Source organism: Rhinoderma darwinii, chromosome 2 (assembly GCF_050947455.1).
Source record: "Rhinoderma darwinii isolate aRhiDar2 chromosome 2, aRhiDar2.hap1, whole genome shotgun sequence".
In the NCBI taxonomy this organism is placed as follows: Eukaryota; Metazoa; Chordata; class Amphibia; order Anura; family Rhinodermatidae; genus Rhinoderma; species Rhinoderma darwinii.
Genome location: NC_134688.1, coordinates 237,086,711 through 237,101,289, shown reverse-complemented (window position 1 = coordinate 237,101,289; position 14,579 = coordinate 237,086,711). Strand labels below are relative to the sequence as shown.

Sequence of the window (14,579 nt, the reverse complement as noted above, 5' to 3'; positions counted from 1 at the left end):
CAGCACTCAGACCCCCCCCCCTTTCAGTATAATACCCACATAGTGGGGGCAGCAGGCTGAGCATCGCTCAGTGTTTTACATTGCTCACCGGCTAGGGCCCTCGATTTCCTTTTTGTTTCCTACGTCCTCCTGCTCCTCTTTGGTACAGCACACGCAGTAGAGTGCTCTCCTGCTCCTCTCTGGCAGCGCTACGTCAGAGATGTGTTCTAGACGTGCCCAGCGTGCGGCACATCTACTAGATACTGGAGGATTTTTTAAATGTGTAGCCAGTAAAACGTGGCGGCCATAAAAATCTATTGGGGAATCAGCCCAGCCCACCACTGATGGCCGATCATGTAATACATAGACAGCTGGAAACATTAAGAGCAAGAGCTGTTTGTTAGAATCTCTCTGCTCTGGCCCATAAAGCGAAAATTATTTTCTATCTCCGGTTGAGCTACAATACCTCACACAACCTGTGGCCTGGAGTGGCACTGTTTTTACAAGAGAGCAGCCATGTTTTTCTAATCCTGCACTGCCCCTTTAATAAAAACTCTACAGCAAGGTTGGCATTGTCATAGTAACCAGTAAGTTTCCTTTGTCATTGTGACATACATTGTTCTAGAACACTGACATCTAGATCCAAATGATTCACCACAGATTTACCTAACACTTCACGCTTCTCAGTGTGCAGTGTCCATGTTATCTCTATTGTCTTACTACTTTTAGAGAATATACATTTCACAATCTTCTGAACCAGAAGAGAGGACCTCCTGGTCTACTACAGAATAAAGGATTGCTGGATAAGGTATCTATATACTTAAAGTTACCATCAAATATACTGATTGTGGACCAAATACCTGCTAATAACTATTTCAGAGAAAGTAGAAGGTTTTCTCGCCTTGAACTTGATGCCCTGGTTTCTAAAAGTAAGAGGAAAGATTAAGGTGTGGTGTAAAGCCCCAATTTCTATGGCGGCCAGAATTTACTGGTACAAATATTGATCCAGTCACAGGGATTATATGTCTTACAAAACTGTCCAGTATGGATTTCCGGTAAATACTTTAGAACTATTAATGGATTTATAATCGATCTGATTTGGGGTGGTAAAAGATCTAGGTGTTTTACTATCGATATTGAAATTGCCATATGAGAAGGGGGTGGTTAAAATATCCAACTTTCAGCTCTATTACTTTACAACCCAACCAGCACAATTGGTGGATTATGATAAAGGGTTACTGAATGGTGTAAAGGCAGTCGAATCTTTAAATAGGGAAAAAAAAAATATGCATGGTGATGTGCATGGAAGCAAATATTCTCTCACGATTGGGGAGTAATATTACTGGGGGAATGATTCAGAGAATATGGGACAGGGTGAGGGATAAAAAACTAGGGATTAAAGGCTATTTACCTTTTACCCCAGTTTTGGGTGATATATTTAGGGTATGTTCACACGGCAGCGTCCGTAACGGCTGAAATTACGGGGCTGTTTTCAAGAGAAAACAGCTCCATAATTTCAGCCGTAATGGCATGTTGAGGGGCTTTTTGCTGCGTCCATTACGGACGCTAAATGGAGCTGGTTTTCCATGGAGTCCATGGAAAACGGCTCCATTTAAGTCTGAAGAAGTGACAGGCACTTCATCGACGCGAGAGTCTTTTTTACGCCCCGCCTTTTGAAAGCGGGGCGTAAAAAAAATTACCGTGTGCACAGAACATCGTAAGACCCATTCTAAACGTCATCCTAGGAGGCTGGTCTGCAGGACTTCATAGGGTAAGTATGTGTTATTGTTTTTTTATGAGCAGTTTTTCGCAGTGGACATTCAGGACTAAGTAATGAACCACAATTTGGTGCGTTTTTTTGGCTTGAACTCCATGCAGCCGCCAGAGAGGATACGCTGTGTACCTTTAGGCAGCGCTGCGTCTCCGCCCTGTGTGAATGTAGCCTAACAGTGACAATAGTTACTATAACAGGGTTCATATACCCTGTAAATCTGCAGCCCCAGCTACATTGGAAAAGTATAGTGCAAAAAAATAAAATGAAATAAAAAAGTCCCCTAAAGGTCTTTTTTGACTTTTTAGAGACAGACCAGAATTATAACAAAATAAAAATTACAAATAAAATACCCCAAAAAACTGCTCCTCCTGACCAATCATTGTCGTAGCACTAGCCCTGATCTAATTACCCTAAAATAGGCATGTAATGTATAAAAATTTACGGTAGACAATGATGATCTCAATTAAAGCGTTTATATTAGGGTAAAACTATATTATTACCAGAAAATTACCCCTTAGCACTCAAGGCACATGCCACACCACTTTCGTAAAAACTCAGCAGCATTTGCATGGATTTGCACATATATTTGCATATATACCTTAAAGGGATTGTCCAGTCATAAGAAATTGATGGCCTATCCTCAACATAGGCTATCAATATCTGATTGGTCGGGGTCTGACTCGTGGTATCCCTAACAATAAGCTGTTTTGAAGGGGCCACGGCGCTCGTAGTGGGAATCGCCGACACACTTGTAGCGGCAGATTACAGTATTACAGCCTTCTCCCATTCACTGTAGCAGCGCCCGTACAAACACTGCGGCCCCGTTCAAAACAGCTGATTGGCGATGGTGCCAAGAGTTGGCCATCTTCCAATCAGATATTGATGGCCTATCCTAAGGATAGGCCATAGATGTTTTATGACTAGCCAACCGCTTTAATAATGACAAGTGTTCCGTTATTGTAAAACATGTCAAAGCTCTTCTAATAAAGGGACAAATCTTTACGTTTATGTGCAGCTTACCCGGAGGCATCATTTTTTATATTACTTTCAGGTGTACCTGTCGTTTCACCTAAATAGGTCAAACATTCTGTGCTGCTTAAGTTCATAATATCTCTTTATAGAGGTTGCCTGTCCATATCCTTGCTAGACCGCTCCAAATCCCCTGCTTTACTTCACACAGCCAAATAGTTACATAATGTCAGCAGTTGCCACTAGAGGTAAATTCATGAGGGCAGATTTACTGTCCACAGCTATCATTGACCTCTATGATACATCTGTCTTCAGTAAGCTGCGAAACTCCTCCTAGTAGCGGCTGAAGGACCACATTTTACATATTGTCAATTACAATGGGCGAGATTTCCTAACAAGGTTGTATGATGTTTGCCAACAAAATGGAAGACATGATGCGCTAAATCTAATTGTTTTACACACTTTTTGCGCCTATACTACTTAAACCGTATTAAAGCAGACTAGAAAAAAGGACGTGGCTAAGAGAAGTGTGTGTCATACATTGGCATAAGGAATAAAGGGGTGACTAGCAAGTTGCAACAAATTTATAATGCCGCTTGTGCCATTTCAATAAATTTGACGTCATTTGTGCATATTCACAGCACACTACATATACCCATGACCCATGAGAGCAGACAACTTTTAAGGCTGAGTTGCCCATAGGCACAGACGTGTTTTAACAAAAGGTTACATTTTTATTTTTTTTCTACGTTTGGTTAAATATTGTAATGTGTTTTTTCATAACGAAGAAATAATCATCTGTTGTAACTTCATCTACAGAAAAAGAATCCAGAATCTAGACTTCAATAATCATGGGGAAAGCTTTCAGCTGCTGCAAGCTGGTTCCCGATGGAAAGAACAAAGTAAGAGTGACCCGCCATGAAGACACACAGAAAACAAAGAAAGGAAAACACCACCACGAACCAAGTAACAGTTGCACGTATAGTATTACTCCAGTCATCAGTGCTGATCTGAAGGAGACTCTGACAACTACTAAGCCACCAAGCGTCAAGATGGACTCAGAATATCCAGTCCTCAAAGATCAAGTGTCCACTCAAGAGCAACAAATATTTAATGTTCCACAGCGCATCATACTACACACATACACCAAGAAGATCCTAAAATGTTTAGCGGACTTTCTGTGCCGGAGATGCTTCCAGCTGTATCACCTTTCCCCAATAGATATAGTAGAGTGGATAACAAGTATAGACAGACAACTTCTCCTTCAAGGATGGCAGGGCCAAGGATTTTTAACATCAGGCACTGTGGTGTTCCTGTACATGCTTTGCCGAGATGTCATCTCTTCTGAGATAAGAAGTGAGAAAGAACTAAAGGCAACCTTGTTAACATGCTTGTATGTGTCATATTGCTATATGGGACACCAGATCTCCTACCCACTAGGTCCCTTCCTTGTAGACGGCAGAAAGGAGACCTTTTGGTACCAATGTCTGTCCATCATTGTACACATGAGCTCAAAGATGATGCGTCTCAATACTGACCCAAAGTATTACAGTCAGATGTTTGTGAGCCTTAGAGCTGAAGGAAGACAAGCAAACGAAAATCTTCTGATGAGTGGACTACCTGTAATGATGACCAAAGAGGAAAGTTCACACGGATCAGGCTACACTTTATATCTCTGAACAATATTCCGTCAAAAATAGACACCACTCCAATGGGAAATGAAGCTTCAGTTTGTGGTAGCTCCTAAAGGACTAAAACCTTCTCCTGGATCCATCGTCTCTACAAACTGCCAGGAAGTGACATGTAATCGGCCAACAACAGAGCTCTCAAATGTAATTTACTCTCCCAGCGCCGGTCTCTATCAGCAAGGATCAGTCTCAGTGGAGCAGTCCATGACTACGCACTCCTGTAGAGCAGTCTTTTGGCCTTACATGCAGTGGGAGGGACACTTGGTACTCAAGGCCGAGGTTTTAAACTGTGCACTACTCCCCCCACCCTCTGTCTGGACCAATCTTAGTCAGGTCTAGGAGCCAGCGCCAAAGTTAGAAACCACTGTCCTTACAATGGACACACTGTCTCCTAGATAAATGCTTGCTACTACTTGGATACGTGCTGTCATGTTACTATATGGATACATGCTGTCATGATACTATTTGGCTTCAGCCTGGGTGTATGCGCAGAATCGCTAAGGAGACGCTGGGACATCCGCTGAGCCACATGCCCTCAGTAGATGCATTTATTATTGTGACAGAGCAAGGTGGGATTTTGATTGGATTATCAACTCCTGTTCACGGTCCCCCACCAGCCGTAACTTATTATATACAAGCATGTGATAAAAAAATGCAGAGAAATAAAGCTGCACAATGAGAAAGCCTTTTCAGGTGGGTGATAGCTTCAAGGTAAACGTCCACTTCACCTCCTTTACATTACTTGAAAACCACGGATGGAAGCAGCGCTCCAAGAATATTGGTCAATAAAACTCTTTTATGCACCCAGTGTTAACAATAGCAACGTTGAACCCTCTCAATGGCGGCATACTCAATTGATGTATTTCACTGTTTATTGTATCGCATTCATTGTTGTATGCTGCTTTTGATCTCATGTGTTTTGCATGATGTATATGCCCACTTTGGATATTTATTTCCATGATTGTTTCCATTTTTCACTGCATGAGAAAGTTTTCCTCTGAAGCCGAAACATTGCAGGATGTAAAATGTATGGATCAATAAAATACTAAGCCTTGCCAGAATGTTGACCTCCATATACTCTTTATAAGGTGAAATTATTCTATGTGTCTAAGTGCCTGTTTGCAGGCGTGTGAATGTCATGTGTGTCATTCCTCGTCTTCTTAGTATGGGTGCTGTGCTACAAATGAGAAAAAATGCAGAGGAGAACTGCACCGATACCGGTTCATGTGAACACAGCCAATTAAGAGGCAGAATGTAAAACAAAATACTGAGAACGTATTCAGACCCCTTCACTTTTTCCATATTTTGTTACATTACAGACTTATTCTAAAATAGAAAATCTTTGTTTTTTTACTCCTCAATCTACACACAATACCCCATAATGACAAAGCAAAGTCAGGTTTGTAGAAATTTCAGCAAATGTGTTAAAAATAAAAAACTCAAATACCACATTTACATAAATATTCTTTACTAAGTAATACTTTACTTTGTACTTAGTTGTGGCACCTTCTTGAGGATTACCGCCTCATGTCTTCTTGGGTATGAAGCTGCAAGCTTGGCACAAATGTATTTGAGGATTCGCTCCCATTCTTCTCTGTACATCCTTTCAGGCTTTGTCAGGTTGGATGGGGAGCCTTGACGCACAGCTATTTCCAGGTCTCCCCAGAGATGTTCGATCAGCCAGGGCTCTGAATGCACTGTAAATGCAGGTCTGTGGGGTCATACATTTATTAACAAATTACTATAAAATCTCCATCATACAATGTGCCCCTGGTGCATAATTTGGGCTATGATTCCTGTATCGGCTAACCTGCCTTTCCCCACCCTAGTACGGCAGATTGACACCAGCATCTGTTTATGTGAACAAATAAAAACAAAAAACGTTATACTCACCTAGGCCCCGTTCCCGTGATGAACGGAGCTTCTCCAAAGCATGACATCATCACGCCGGCCTGCACAGGGAATGTGACTTGTAGCCTAGTATATGGCCTAGTATACGGCAGATAGCCATAGCGTTCAATAGTATCTGCGTCCTAAGGATGCAGATACTATTGAATGTGGCGTCGCTACCACTGTAGCAGCCATATCGAAGCCTGTAGCAATACAATACGCCCTCTAATGATAGTGAGATGAATCTGCTCATTCTCTCCCAGTCTACACAGCAAATCTCACAAGTGAGCTACAGAAATAAACGTCAGCCTATTGTGACTGATCTAATGGCAGCCACCGGCCACTGCCTTGCACCATGTATTGCTGTGGAGCCTTGACCTTATAGGGAATGTAACATAAAAAAATTATTTATTATTTAAATTTGTATTTATAATCAACATTTTTTTTAATGTTTTGGTGGAAGTTTTTTTATTTCTGTAGCTCACTTGTGAGCTTTGCTGTGTAGACTGGGAGAGAATGAGGAGATTCAACTCACTATCATTAGAGTGCCTATTGTATTGCTACAGGCTTTGATAAGGCAAGATATTAACACTATACCTTACATTCACACTTAAGATTCTGTATTCATCTCTCCAGTCACTCTCTGGTCTCTGGGGAGGGGCCTGTACTCCATCCCTTCCTGAAGACTCTAAGAGCATGTTCAGATGTGGCAGATAGATTTGCCGCATCTAGCAGTGAAAATTCACAGCTAAAGCAGATCATGCAGGATTTTCACCCTCGATTTCAGCCTCTGCATAGGCCAAAACCTGCACCAAATCCGCAACAAAATCTGCATGCAACATATGCAGATTTTGCCATAATTTTGCGGCAAAATCTGCAGTGGAAATTGTCCACCCTGTCTGAAATTGCCCTAATAGTCTATGACATTCCTATGTCAATTGACTGCTATTCATTGAAGCCACCATAAAGTATACACCCTGCTGCACTGTCTATACAGACAATACAGGAAGGAAGTGTGTATCTCCAATATAGCCACCTACAAGAAAGATTTAAAAAAAATAATAATTTGCTGCAACATTTAAAAAAATGAAATAAAAAAAGAACAAATATATTTTTTCTCTTCTAGATACTTTTTCTAATTGGTAGTTCAACTTTGATTTAATCGATCAGGATCAGAAAACCAAACTGACAGATTTGCTAGTGAATGGCATTTTGTAGCTTGCTATGTAATGTCTATAGATGCCAGCTGCAGAAGCCAAACAAAGCAAAACTATTTAATAAAACCAGTTAGATACAATTTGTCTTTTTTGTTTTGTATTTTTACCACAAACCACATGTAATTAAATTTTAAAAAAAATATATACTTTTGCCTTCTACATAAATACTAGAATAATTCAAGAATTCTATTACTCTGGTTAATTTTGCTTACTATTACATTATGTTTAAGAAACCAATTAGTGTGACATAAAAAGTAACACAAAATTGGGAATGTTTTTTTCACAACACAATACCAAATATGTATTCTTAGGCCATAATATGGCATGCGAGCAGGCTACATTATTTCTCTGTTGGACTCACAAAAAATCCTACAGAAAAAACCTATGTATGCTTCCTAATGTAATTAGAGGCATATATTAGTACATTAGGGCCCCGTAGAAGTGTATGGGTGGCGTATTATGGCCATATACAACCTCGGAACCGCTATAAATGTTTGTGCATGAACCTTAACCCCTTAGTGTCTAAGCCTGTTTTAGCCTTGTGGACACAGCCGATTTTTGCAAATCTGACGTGTTACTTTATGTGGTAATGACTCCAGAATGCTTTTGCCTAGCCAAGCGATTCTGAGATTGTTTTCTCGTGACATGTTGTACTTTATGATACTGAAAAAATGTGGTCGTTAAATTCAATATTTATTTGTAAAAAACACCAAAATGTAGAGAAAATTTGCAAAAATATGCATTTTTCTAAATTTAAATATATCTGCTTGTAAAACAGATAGTAATACCACACAAAATATTTACTAGTTAGCATTTCCTATATGTCTACATTATGTTTGCATCGTTTTTTGAACATCCTTTTATTTTTCTAGGACGTTACAAGGCTTATAAGTTTAGCAGCAATTTCTCACATTTTCAAGAAAATTTCAAAAGGCTATTTTTTCAGGGACCAGTTCAGTTCTGAAGTGGCTTTGAGGGCCTTATATATTAGAAAGTCCCCATAAATCACCCCATTTTAAAAACTGCACACCTCAAAGTATTCAAAACAGCATTCAGAAATTATAATTTTTTTCTTTATCAAAAATTTTTTATTTTGAAAATATAACGGAGCATATAAAACATTTCACAAAATTGCAAAAGTTTGCACGCAGTGCAATACAATAAATTCACACCATAGAAAATGTTAGGGTATGTTCACACGCCTTATTTACGGACGTAGATCGGGCGTTTTACGCCTCGATTTACGTCCGAAAATGCGGCTCGATAGCGTCGGCAAACATCTGCCCATTGAAAGCAATGGGTTTTATGTTGGTCTGTTCCCACGAGGCGTAAATTTACGCGTCGCTGTAAATAGACGCCCGCGTCAAAGAAGTGCCTGTCACTTCTTCAGACGTAAATGGAGCCGTTTTCCATTGACTCCATGGAAAAATAGCTCCATTTACGTCCGTAATTGACGCAGCGAAAAGCACCTCAACATGCCACGATGGCTGAAATTACGGAGCTGTTTTCTCCTGAAAACAGCCCCGTATTTTCAGCCGTAACGGACTCTGCCGTGTGAACATACCCTTACAGAAACATATGAACATTGGCAGGAGGTAGCCTCCCAACCAGCAAAGTAATAGGAAGTAAATAATAAAATCCAATGGTAAGTAACAGTACCATATTCACAGCAAAAGTAGTGTAATATTTAGGGAAACCAGTCCCAAAAAATGAGTAATAATGACACGTATAAGTGCAGATTTAAACACAAGGTTACATAGACACAAGACGACAAAGGGAAACACAAATGGACAAAATCCAGACCATACTGCCCAAGTTTGAACAAAGATCTCGGATTTGCCCCGATCAGCAGACATCAACTCCTTCATCCTCATAATCCCGTTCAGCTCCGTTACCCATTCCTTTAAAGAAGGTACAGTACTAGACTTCCAATGACGTGGGATTACAGTTCTAGCTGCAGTCAGAAAATGCCTAAAGACACCCTTTTTGAGGTGTGGGAGTGATCCAGGAACCATGGAAAGCAATCCAATAGAAGCCGAGGTATGAACGTCAGTGTTAAAAAGCTTGTTGCCAAGATCAAAAATTATTCCCCAAAAGGGACGGAGCTTGGGGCAATCCCACCAAATGTATAACATAGTTCCAGGAGCCTCCCCACACCTCCAACAATCAGCAGACACATTAGGAAATATCCTATGCAACCAGGAAGGACAACGGTACCATCTGGTAAGGATTTTATAGTTTTCCTCCTGAGCAAAACAAGAAGTTGGTAACTTATGAGCCAGGAAGAAAGAAGTTCTCAGAAATTATTTTAAACCGTTAGGCATTTCACAGGAAATAAAGCAATGTAGAGATGAAATTTACAAATTTCAATTTTTTTTTACGAAATTCATTTGTAATACAGTTTTTTCTGTAACACAGAAGGTTTTACGAGAGAAACGGAACTCAATATTTATTGCCCGGATTCTGCAGTTTTTAGAAATATCCCACATGTGGTCCTAGTGCAGTAATGGACTGAAACACCGGCCTCAGAAGCAAAGGAGCACCTGGTGGCCTCTATTTTATTAGAATATATTATGTCAGGTTTGAAGAGGTCTTGTGGTGCCAAAAAACAGTGGAGACCCCCCAAAAGTGACCCCATTTTGGAAACTACACCCCTCAAGGAATTTTTCAAGAGGTATAGTTAGCATTTTTAGACAACAGGTTTTTTGCTAAATTTATTGGAACTGGTCTGTGAAAATGAAAATCGACTTTGTTTCTGAAAAAACATACGATGTTTTAGTTTTTACAAGGAATAAAGGAGAAAAAGCACCCCAACATTTGTAAAGCAATGTCCCCCGATTACGGCAATACCCTATATCTGGTAATAAACTGCTGTTTGGACCCACGGCAGGGCTCAGAAGGGAACGAGGGCCATTTGGATTTTGGAGCGCAGATTTTGCTGGAATGGTTTTCGGTGCCATGTCGTGTTTGCAAAGCCCTGGAGGGACCAGAATAGTGGAAACTCCCCAAAAGTGACCCCATTTTGGAAACTACACCACTCAAGGAATTTTTCTAGGGGTATAGTTAGCATTTTAACCCTACACGGTTTTTGCTGAATTTATGGGAATTAGGCCGTGAAATTGAAAATCTAAATTTTTTCTAATAAAATGTAGTTTTAGCTCAGATGTTTTCATTTTTACAATAGATAAAGGAGAAAAAACACCCCAATATTTGTAAAGCAAACTCTTCTGAGCACAGCAATACCCCATATGTGGTAATAAACTGCTGTTTGGACACATGGCAGAAGTTAGAAAGGACGGAGCGCCATTTGACTTTTGGAGCTCGAGTTTTGCTGGAATGGTTTGCGGCCCCATGTCACATTTGCAAAGCCACTGAGGGGCCAAAATAGTGCAAACCCGGCAAAAGTGACCCCATTTGGGAAACTATACCCTTCGTGGAATTTATCTAGTGGTATAGTGAGCATTTTGACCCCACAGTTCTTTTGCTGAATTATTGGAATTATGCAGTGAAAATGAAAATCTACATTCCTTCCACTAAAATGTTGAATTTTTTTCATTTTCACAAGGAATAGAGGAGAAAAAGCGCCCCAACAATTGTAAAGCAATTTCTCCCGAGTATAAGTGGTTATAAACTGCTGCTTGGATACACCGCAGGGTTCAGAACGGCAGGAGTGCTACTTGGCATGTAGAATTTGGTTGATTGTTTTTTGGGCGCCATGTCGCATTTGCAGAGCCCCTGAGGTACCCGTACAGTAGAAACCCCTGAGAAGTGAGGCAGTGAAAATAAAAAATTATTTTTTTTCCCAAAAATATGTAGTTTTGCACCCAATTTTTTTTTCCACAAGGGGTAATAGGAGAAAAAACAACACAAAATTTGTTACCCAATTTCTCCCGAGTACGGCAATACCCCATGTGTGGCCCTAAACTGCTGTTTGGCAGAGCTCAAAATGGAAAGAGCGCCATTTGGCTTTTAGAACGCAGATTTTGCTGGACTGTTGTAGGAGAGCCATGTCGCATTTGCAGAGCTCCCTTAGGTACCAGAGTAGAGTGTAATACCTTGAGAAGTGACCCTATTTTGTAAACTACACCCCTCAAGGCATTTATCATTTGCCTGGACATAGGACAGGGCTTAGGAGTGAAAGGCGCATGTGAGGCCTATGTTGGTGATTTTCGCAGCTTTAGCCCACAATGGCAGGGCTCTGAGGTCAAATGGTAAAACAAACCCCCAAGTAGTGACCCCCATTTTGGAAACTGCACCCCTGAAGGCATTTTATTAAGGGATGTAGTGAGCATTTTGATCACACAGGTGTTTTTTTTCTATTAGAAATGAATGTTCAGTGGATGGTGCAAAGTGAAAATTGCACATTTCCACAGGTATGTGCCATTTTAGTGCACAATATTTTGTGCCCAGTTCGTGCCACTGAAGACAAATACCTCAAACTGTTAAGCGGGTTCTCCCGAGTATGGCGATGCCATATATGTGGACGTAAACTGCTGCTTGGGCATGCTGCAGGGCTCAGAAGGGAGGGAGAGCCATTTGGCTTTTGGAGCGCAGATTTTGCTTACTGGTAGTTTTGTTTGGGGTTTTGCTTGTATTTCAGTTTATAATGTGGGGGCATATGTAATCTGTGCGGGGTACATCAGGGCATAATAAGAGGGTATAATCATGCGGTAAATAAATAATAATTCATAGATGTGTGGCCGGTGTCGTACTGATAAATGGCGCCAGATCTTATCCGCTTTTGGACACTCTGCACATTTTGCATCGCCATATTCTGAGAGCCAGCACTTCTTTATTTTTTCTCCATTTTTCTTGATTTTTTGATTACTTTTTACTTAATTTTTTGGCAAGCAAGGTGACCAACAACCTGCAATTCTGATGTCTTTTATTATTTTCTTTTTACGGTGTTCGCCATGCGCTATGAATCACAATTTTACTTTATTCTGCAGGTCGGTACGATTACGGCGATACCATATGTATATAGTTTCTCGTATGCTTTGCAGCGTCTGCACGATAAAATCACTTTTGTTTCAAATTTATTTTTTTGTGTCACCATATTCTGAGAGTCAAAAAAGCTGTGGGAGGGCTTGTTTTTTGCGGGACGGGCTGCAGTTTTTAATGGTATAATTTTGGGGTACTTGCAACTTTTAGATCCCTTTTTTTATTCTGTTTTGCAAGGGGTAGTGACTAACAAACAGCGATTCTGGAATCGTTTTTTAATTTAAAAAAATTACGGTGTTCACCGTACGGGTAAAATAGCGTGATATTTTTATAGTTTGGGTCGTTACGGACGCGGGGATACCACATGTGTACTTTTTTTAAGTTTCTTGTTTTTCCTATAATAAAATACTTATTATAGGAAAAAAATGTAATGCCAGGGTAGGGAGACAGACAGGTGAGCCCTAATCTACCCGCCACTCAGTCCCTGCCTACTTGCAACGGCCCGTCCTAGGCGACGGCGTACAACAGGGCGACGGTCCCTACACTCACTATGTGCACGGCAGACAAACAGACAAGGGTACACATAAGCTAGGGAAACGGGGCAGTTGCCCACGGCAACACCATGAGCAACAAGAGTAGTGAACGAGCCGAGTCAAACCAGGAGTGTACGAGGTACCAAACGCAGAACAGGAGAGTAGTGAACGAGCCGAGTCAAACCAGGAGTGTACGAGGTACCAAACGCAGAGCATGAGAGTAGTCAGAAAGCCAGGGTCTATATGGAGCAGAGGACAAAAGTACAAGCAGCAGAGACAGGAAACAGACAGAATCACAGGCAAAGGAGGAGCAGGAAGTGAAGGTATAAATAGACAGAGGGCGGGAGCTAGCTCCGTCTGGCCAGGCTGTGATAGGCTATCCCATTCCTCAGCCTCCCAGCCTGATTGGTAGAAGGAGGGGGTCACTCGATCAGACTTACTAACCACGGGCGTCGACACAGAAGCTGTGTCTGGCAGATCCTTTACAAAAAGGCTGTGTTTTTTAACATGAAACTTATTTTTTTTTACAACATTTTTATTAACTTGTTTTAACTTTTTTTGTGTCCCACTAGGGAACTTAAAGGCATGAAGCCCTGATCGCTATTCTAATACACTTCACTACCTACATAGTGCAGGTTATTAGAGCTGTCAGCTATTCACTGACAGCAAGCCTATTAGGCTTCGCCTCCCGGCAGAGCCTAATAGGCTTCCATACTAGGAAGTGATTGTTAGGCTACGGTTGCCATAGCAACCATCGGAAAACACCCGCGGGTGCCGATGGTTGTCATTAGCAACCATAGGACGCGATCTAATCACTAAGATGCAGCGATAGCTGCATATAAGGGATTAATCGGCCGGATCGGAGCCTGTCCATTAGAGCACAATGTCAGCTGTGACAAACCATCGTGGTTGCCGACAGGCTACAAGACACTTTGATGCATCGATCGCGTTGATCGATGCATCTAAGGAGTTAATCGGCCAGATCGGAGCCTAGCTCCGGTCCTGGCCATTGCAGAGGGGGGTAGGACAGCTGACAAGCGGCGGTGATAGCGCTGGCTCAGCTTCTGAGCTAGCGCCATCACATACACCACGTCATGGAGCTGTGATTGGTCAGTCTGCTTTGACTGACCAATCACAGCGATCGCCGGCAGGAGACCGCTGTGAATGGTCCCTTGCCGTCTTACTGTGCTGATCAACTGTCATAAACAGTTGACGGCACAGTTCTGTCACCTTGTCCTTTGACAGGGTGACAGTTTTTAGCCAGGACGCACCGGTACTCCCCGATGCACTGCAATACAGGATGTACCGATGCGTCCTTGTGCGGTAAGGGGTTAATATCTTTTCAATTCAATTGAAACTTGTAAATGTAGCTTATATGTGTAACGTTCCTGTAAAATCAATTCTAAAAGAAAACCTGAAATAAATAGTCTAAGGGTATGTTCACACGAGGGCGTCCGTAACGTCTGAAATTACGGGGATGTTTCAGCCTGAAAACATCCCCGTAATTTCAGCCGTACCGGCATGTGCAGGCGCTTGAACGCCGCGTCCATTACGGGCGTAATTGGCGCTGCTATTCATTGGAGTCAAT

At 41.4% G+C, this 14,579-nt stretch overlaps 1 protein-coding gene across 1 annotated transcript; it reads left to right on the top strand.

Annotated features, from left to right (window-relative positions):
* Nucleotides 1–652: 652 nt before the first annotated feature.
* Nucleotides 653–5,461, top strand: LOC142741009 (cyclin-dependent kinase 5 activator 1-like). The gene is made up of 2 exons (XM_075850418.1): nt 653–787; nt 3,542–5,461. Exon 2 carries the CDS (start codon nt 3,574–3,576, stop codon nt 4,399–4,401), a length of 828 nt encoding a protein of 275 aa, XP_075706533.1. The 5' UTR covers nt 653–787; nt 3,542–3,573; the 3' UTR covers nt 4,402–5,461.
* The last annotated feature ends 9,118 nt before the right edge of the window (nt 5,462–14,579 follow it).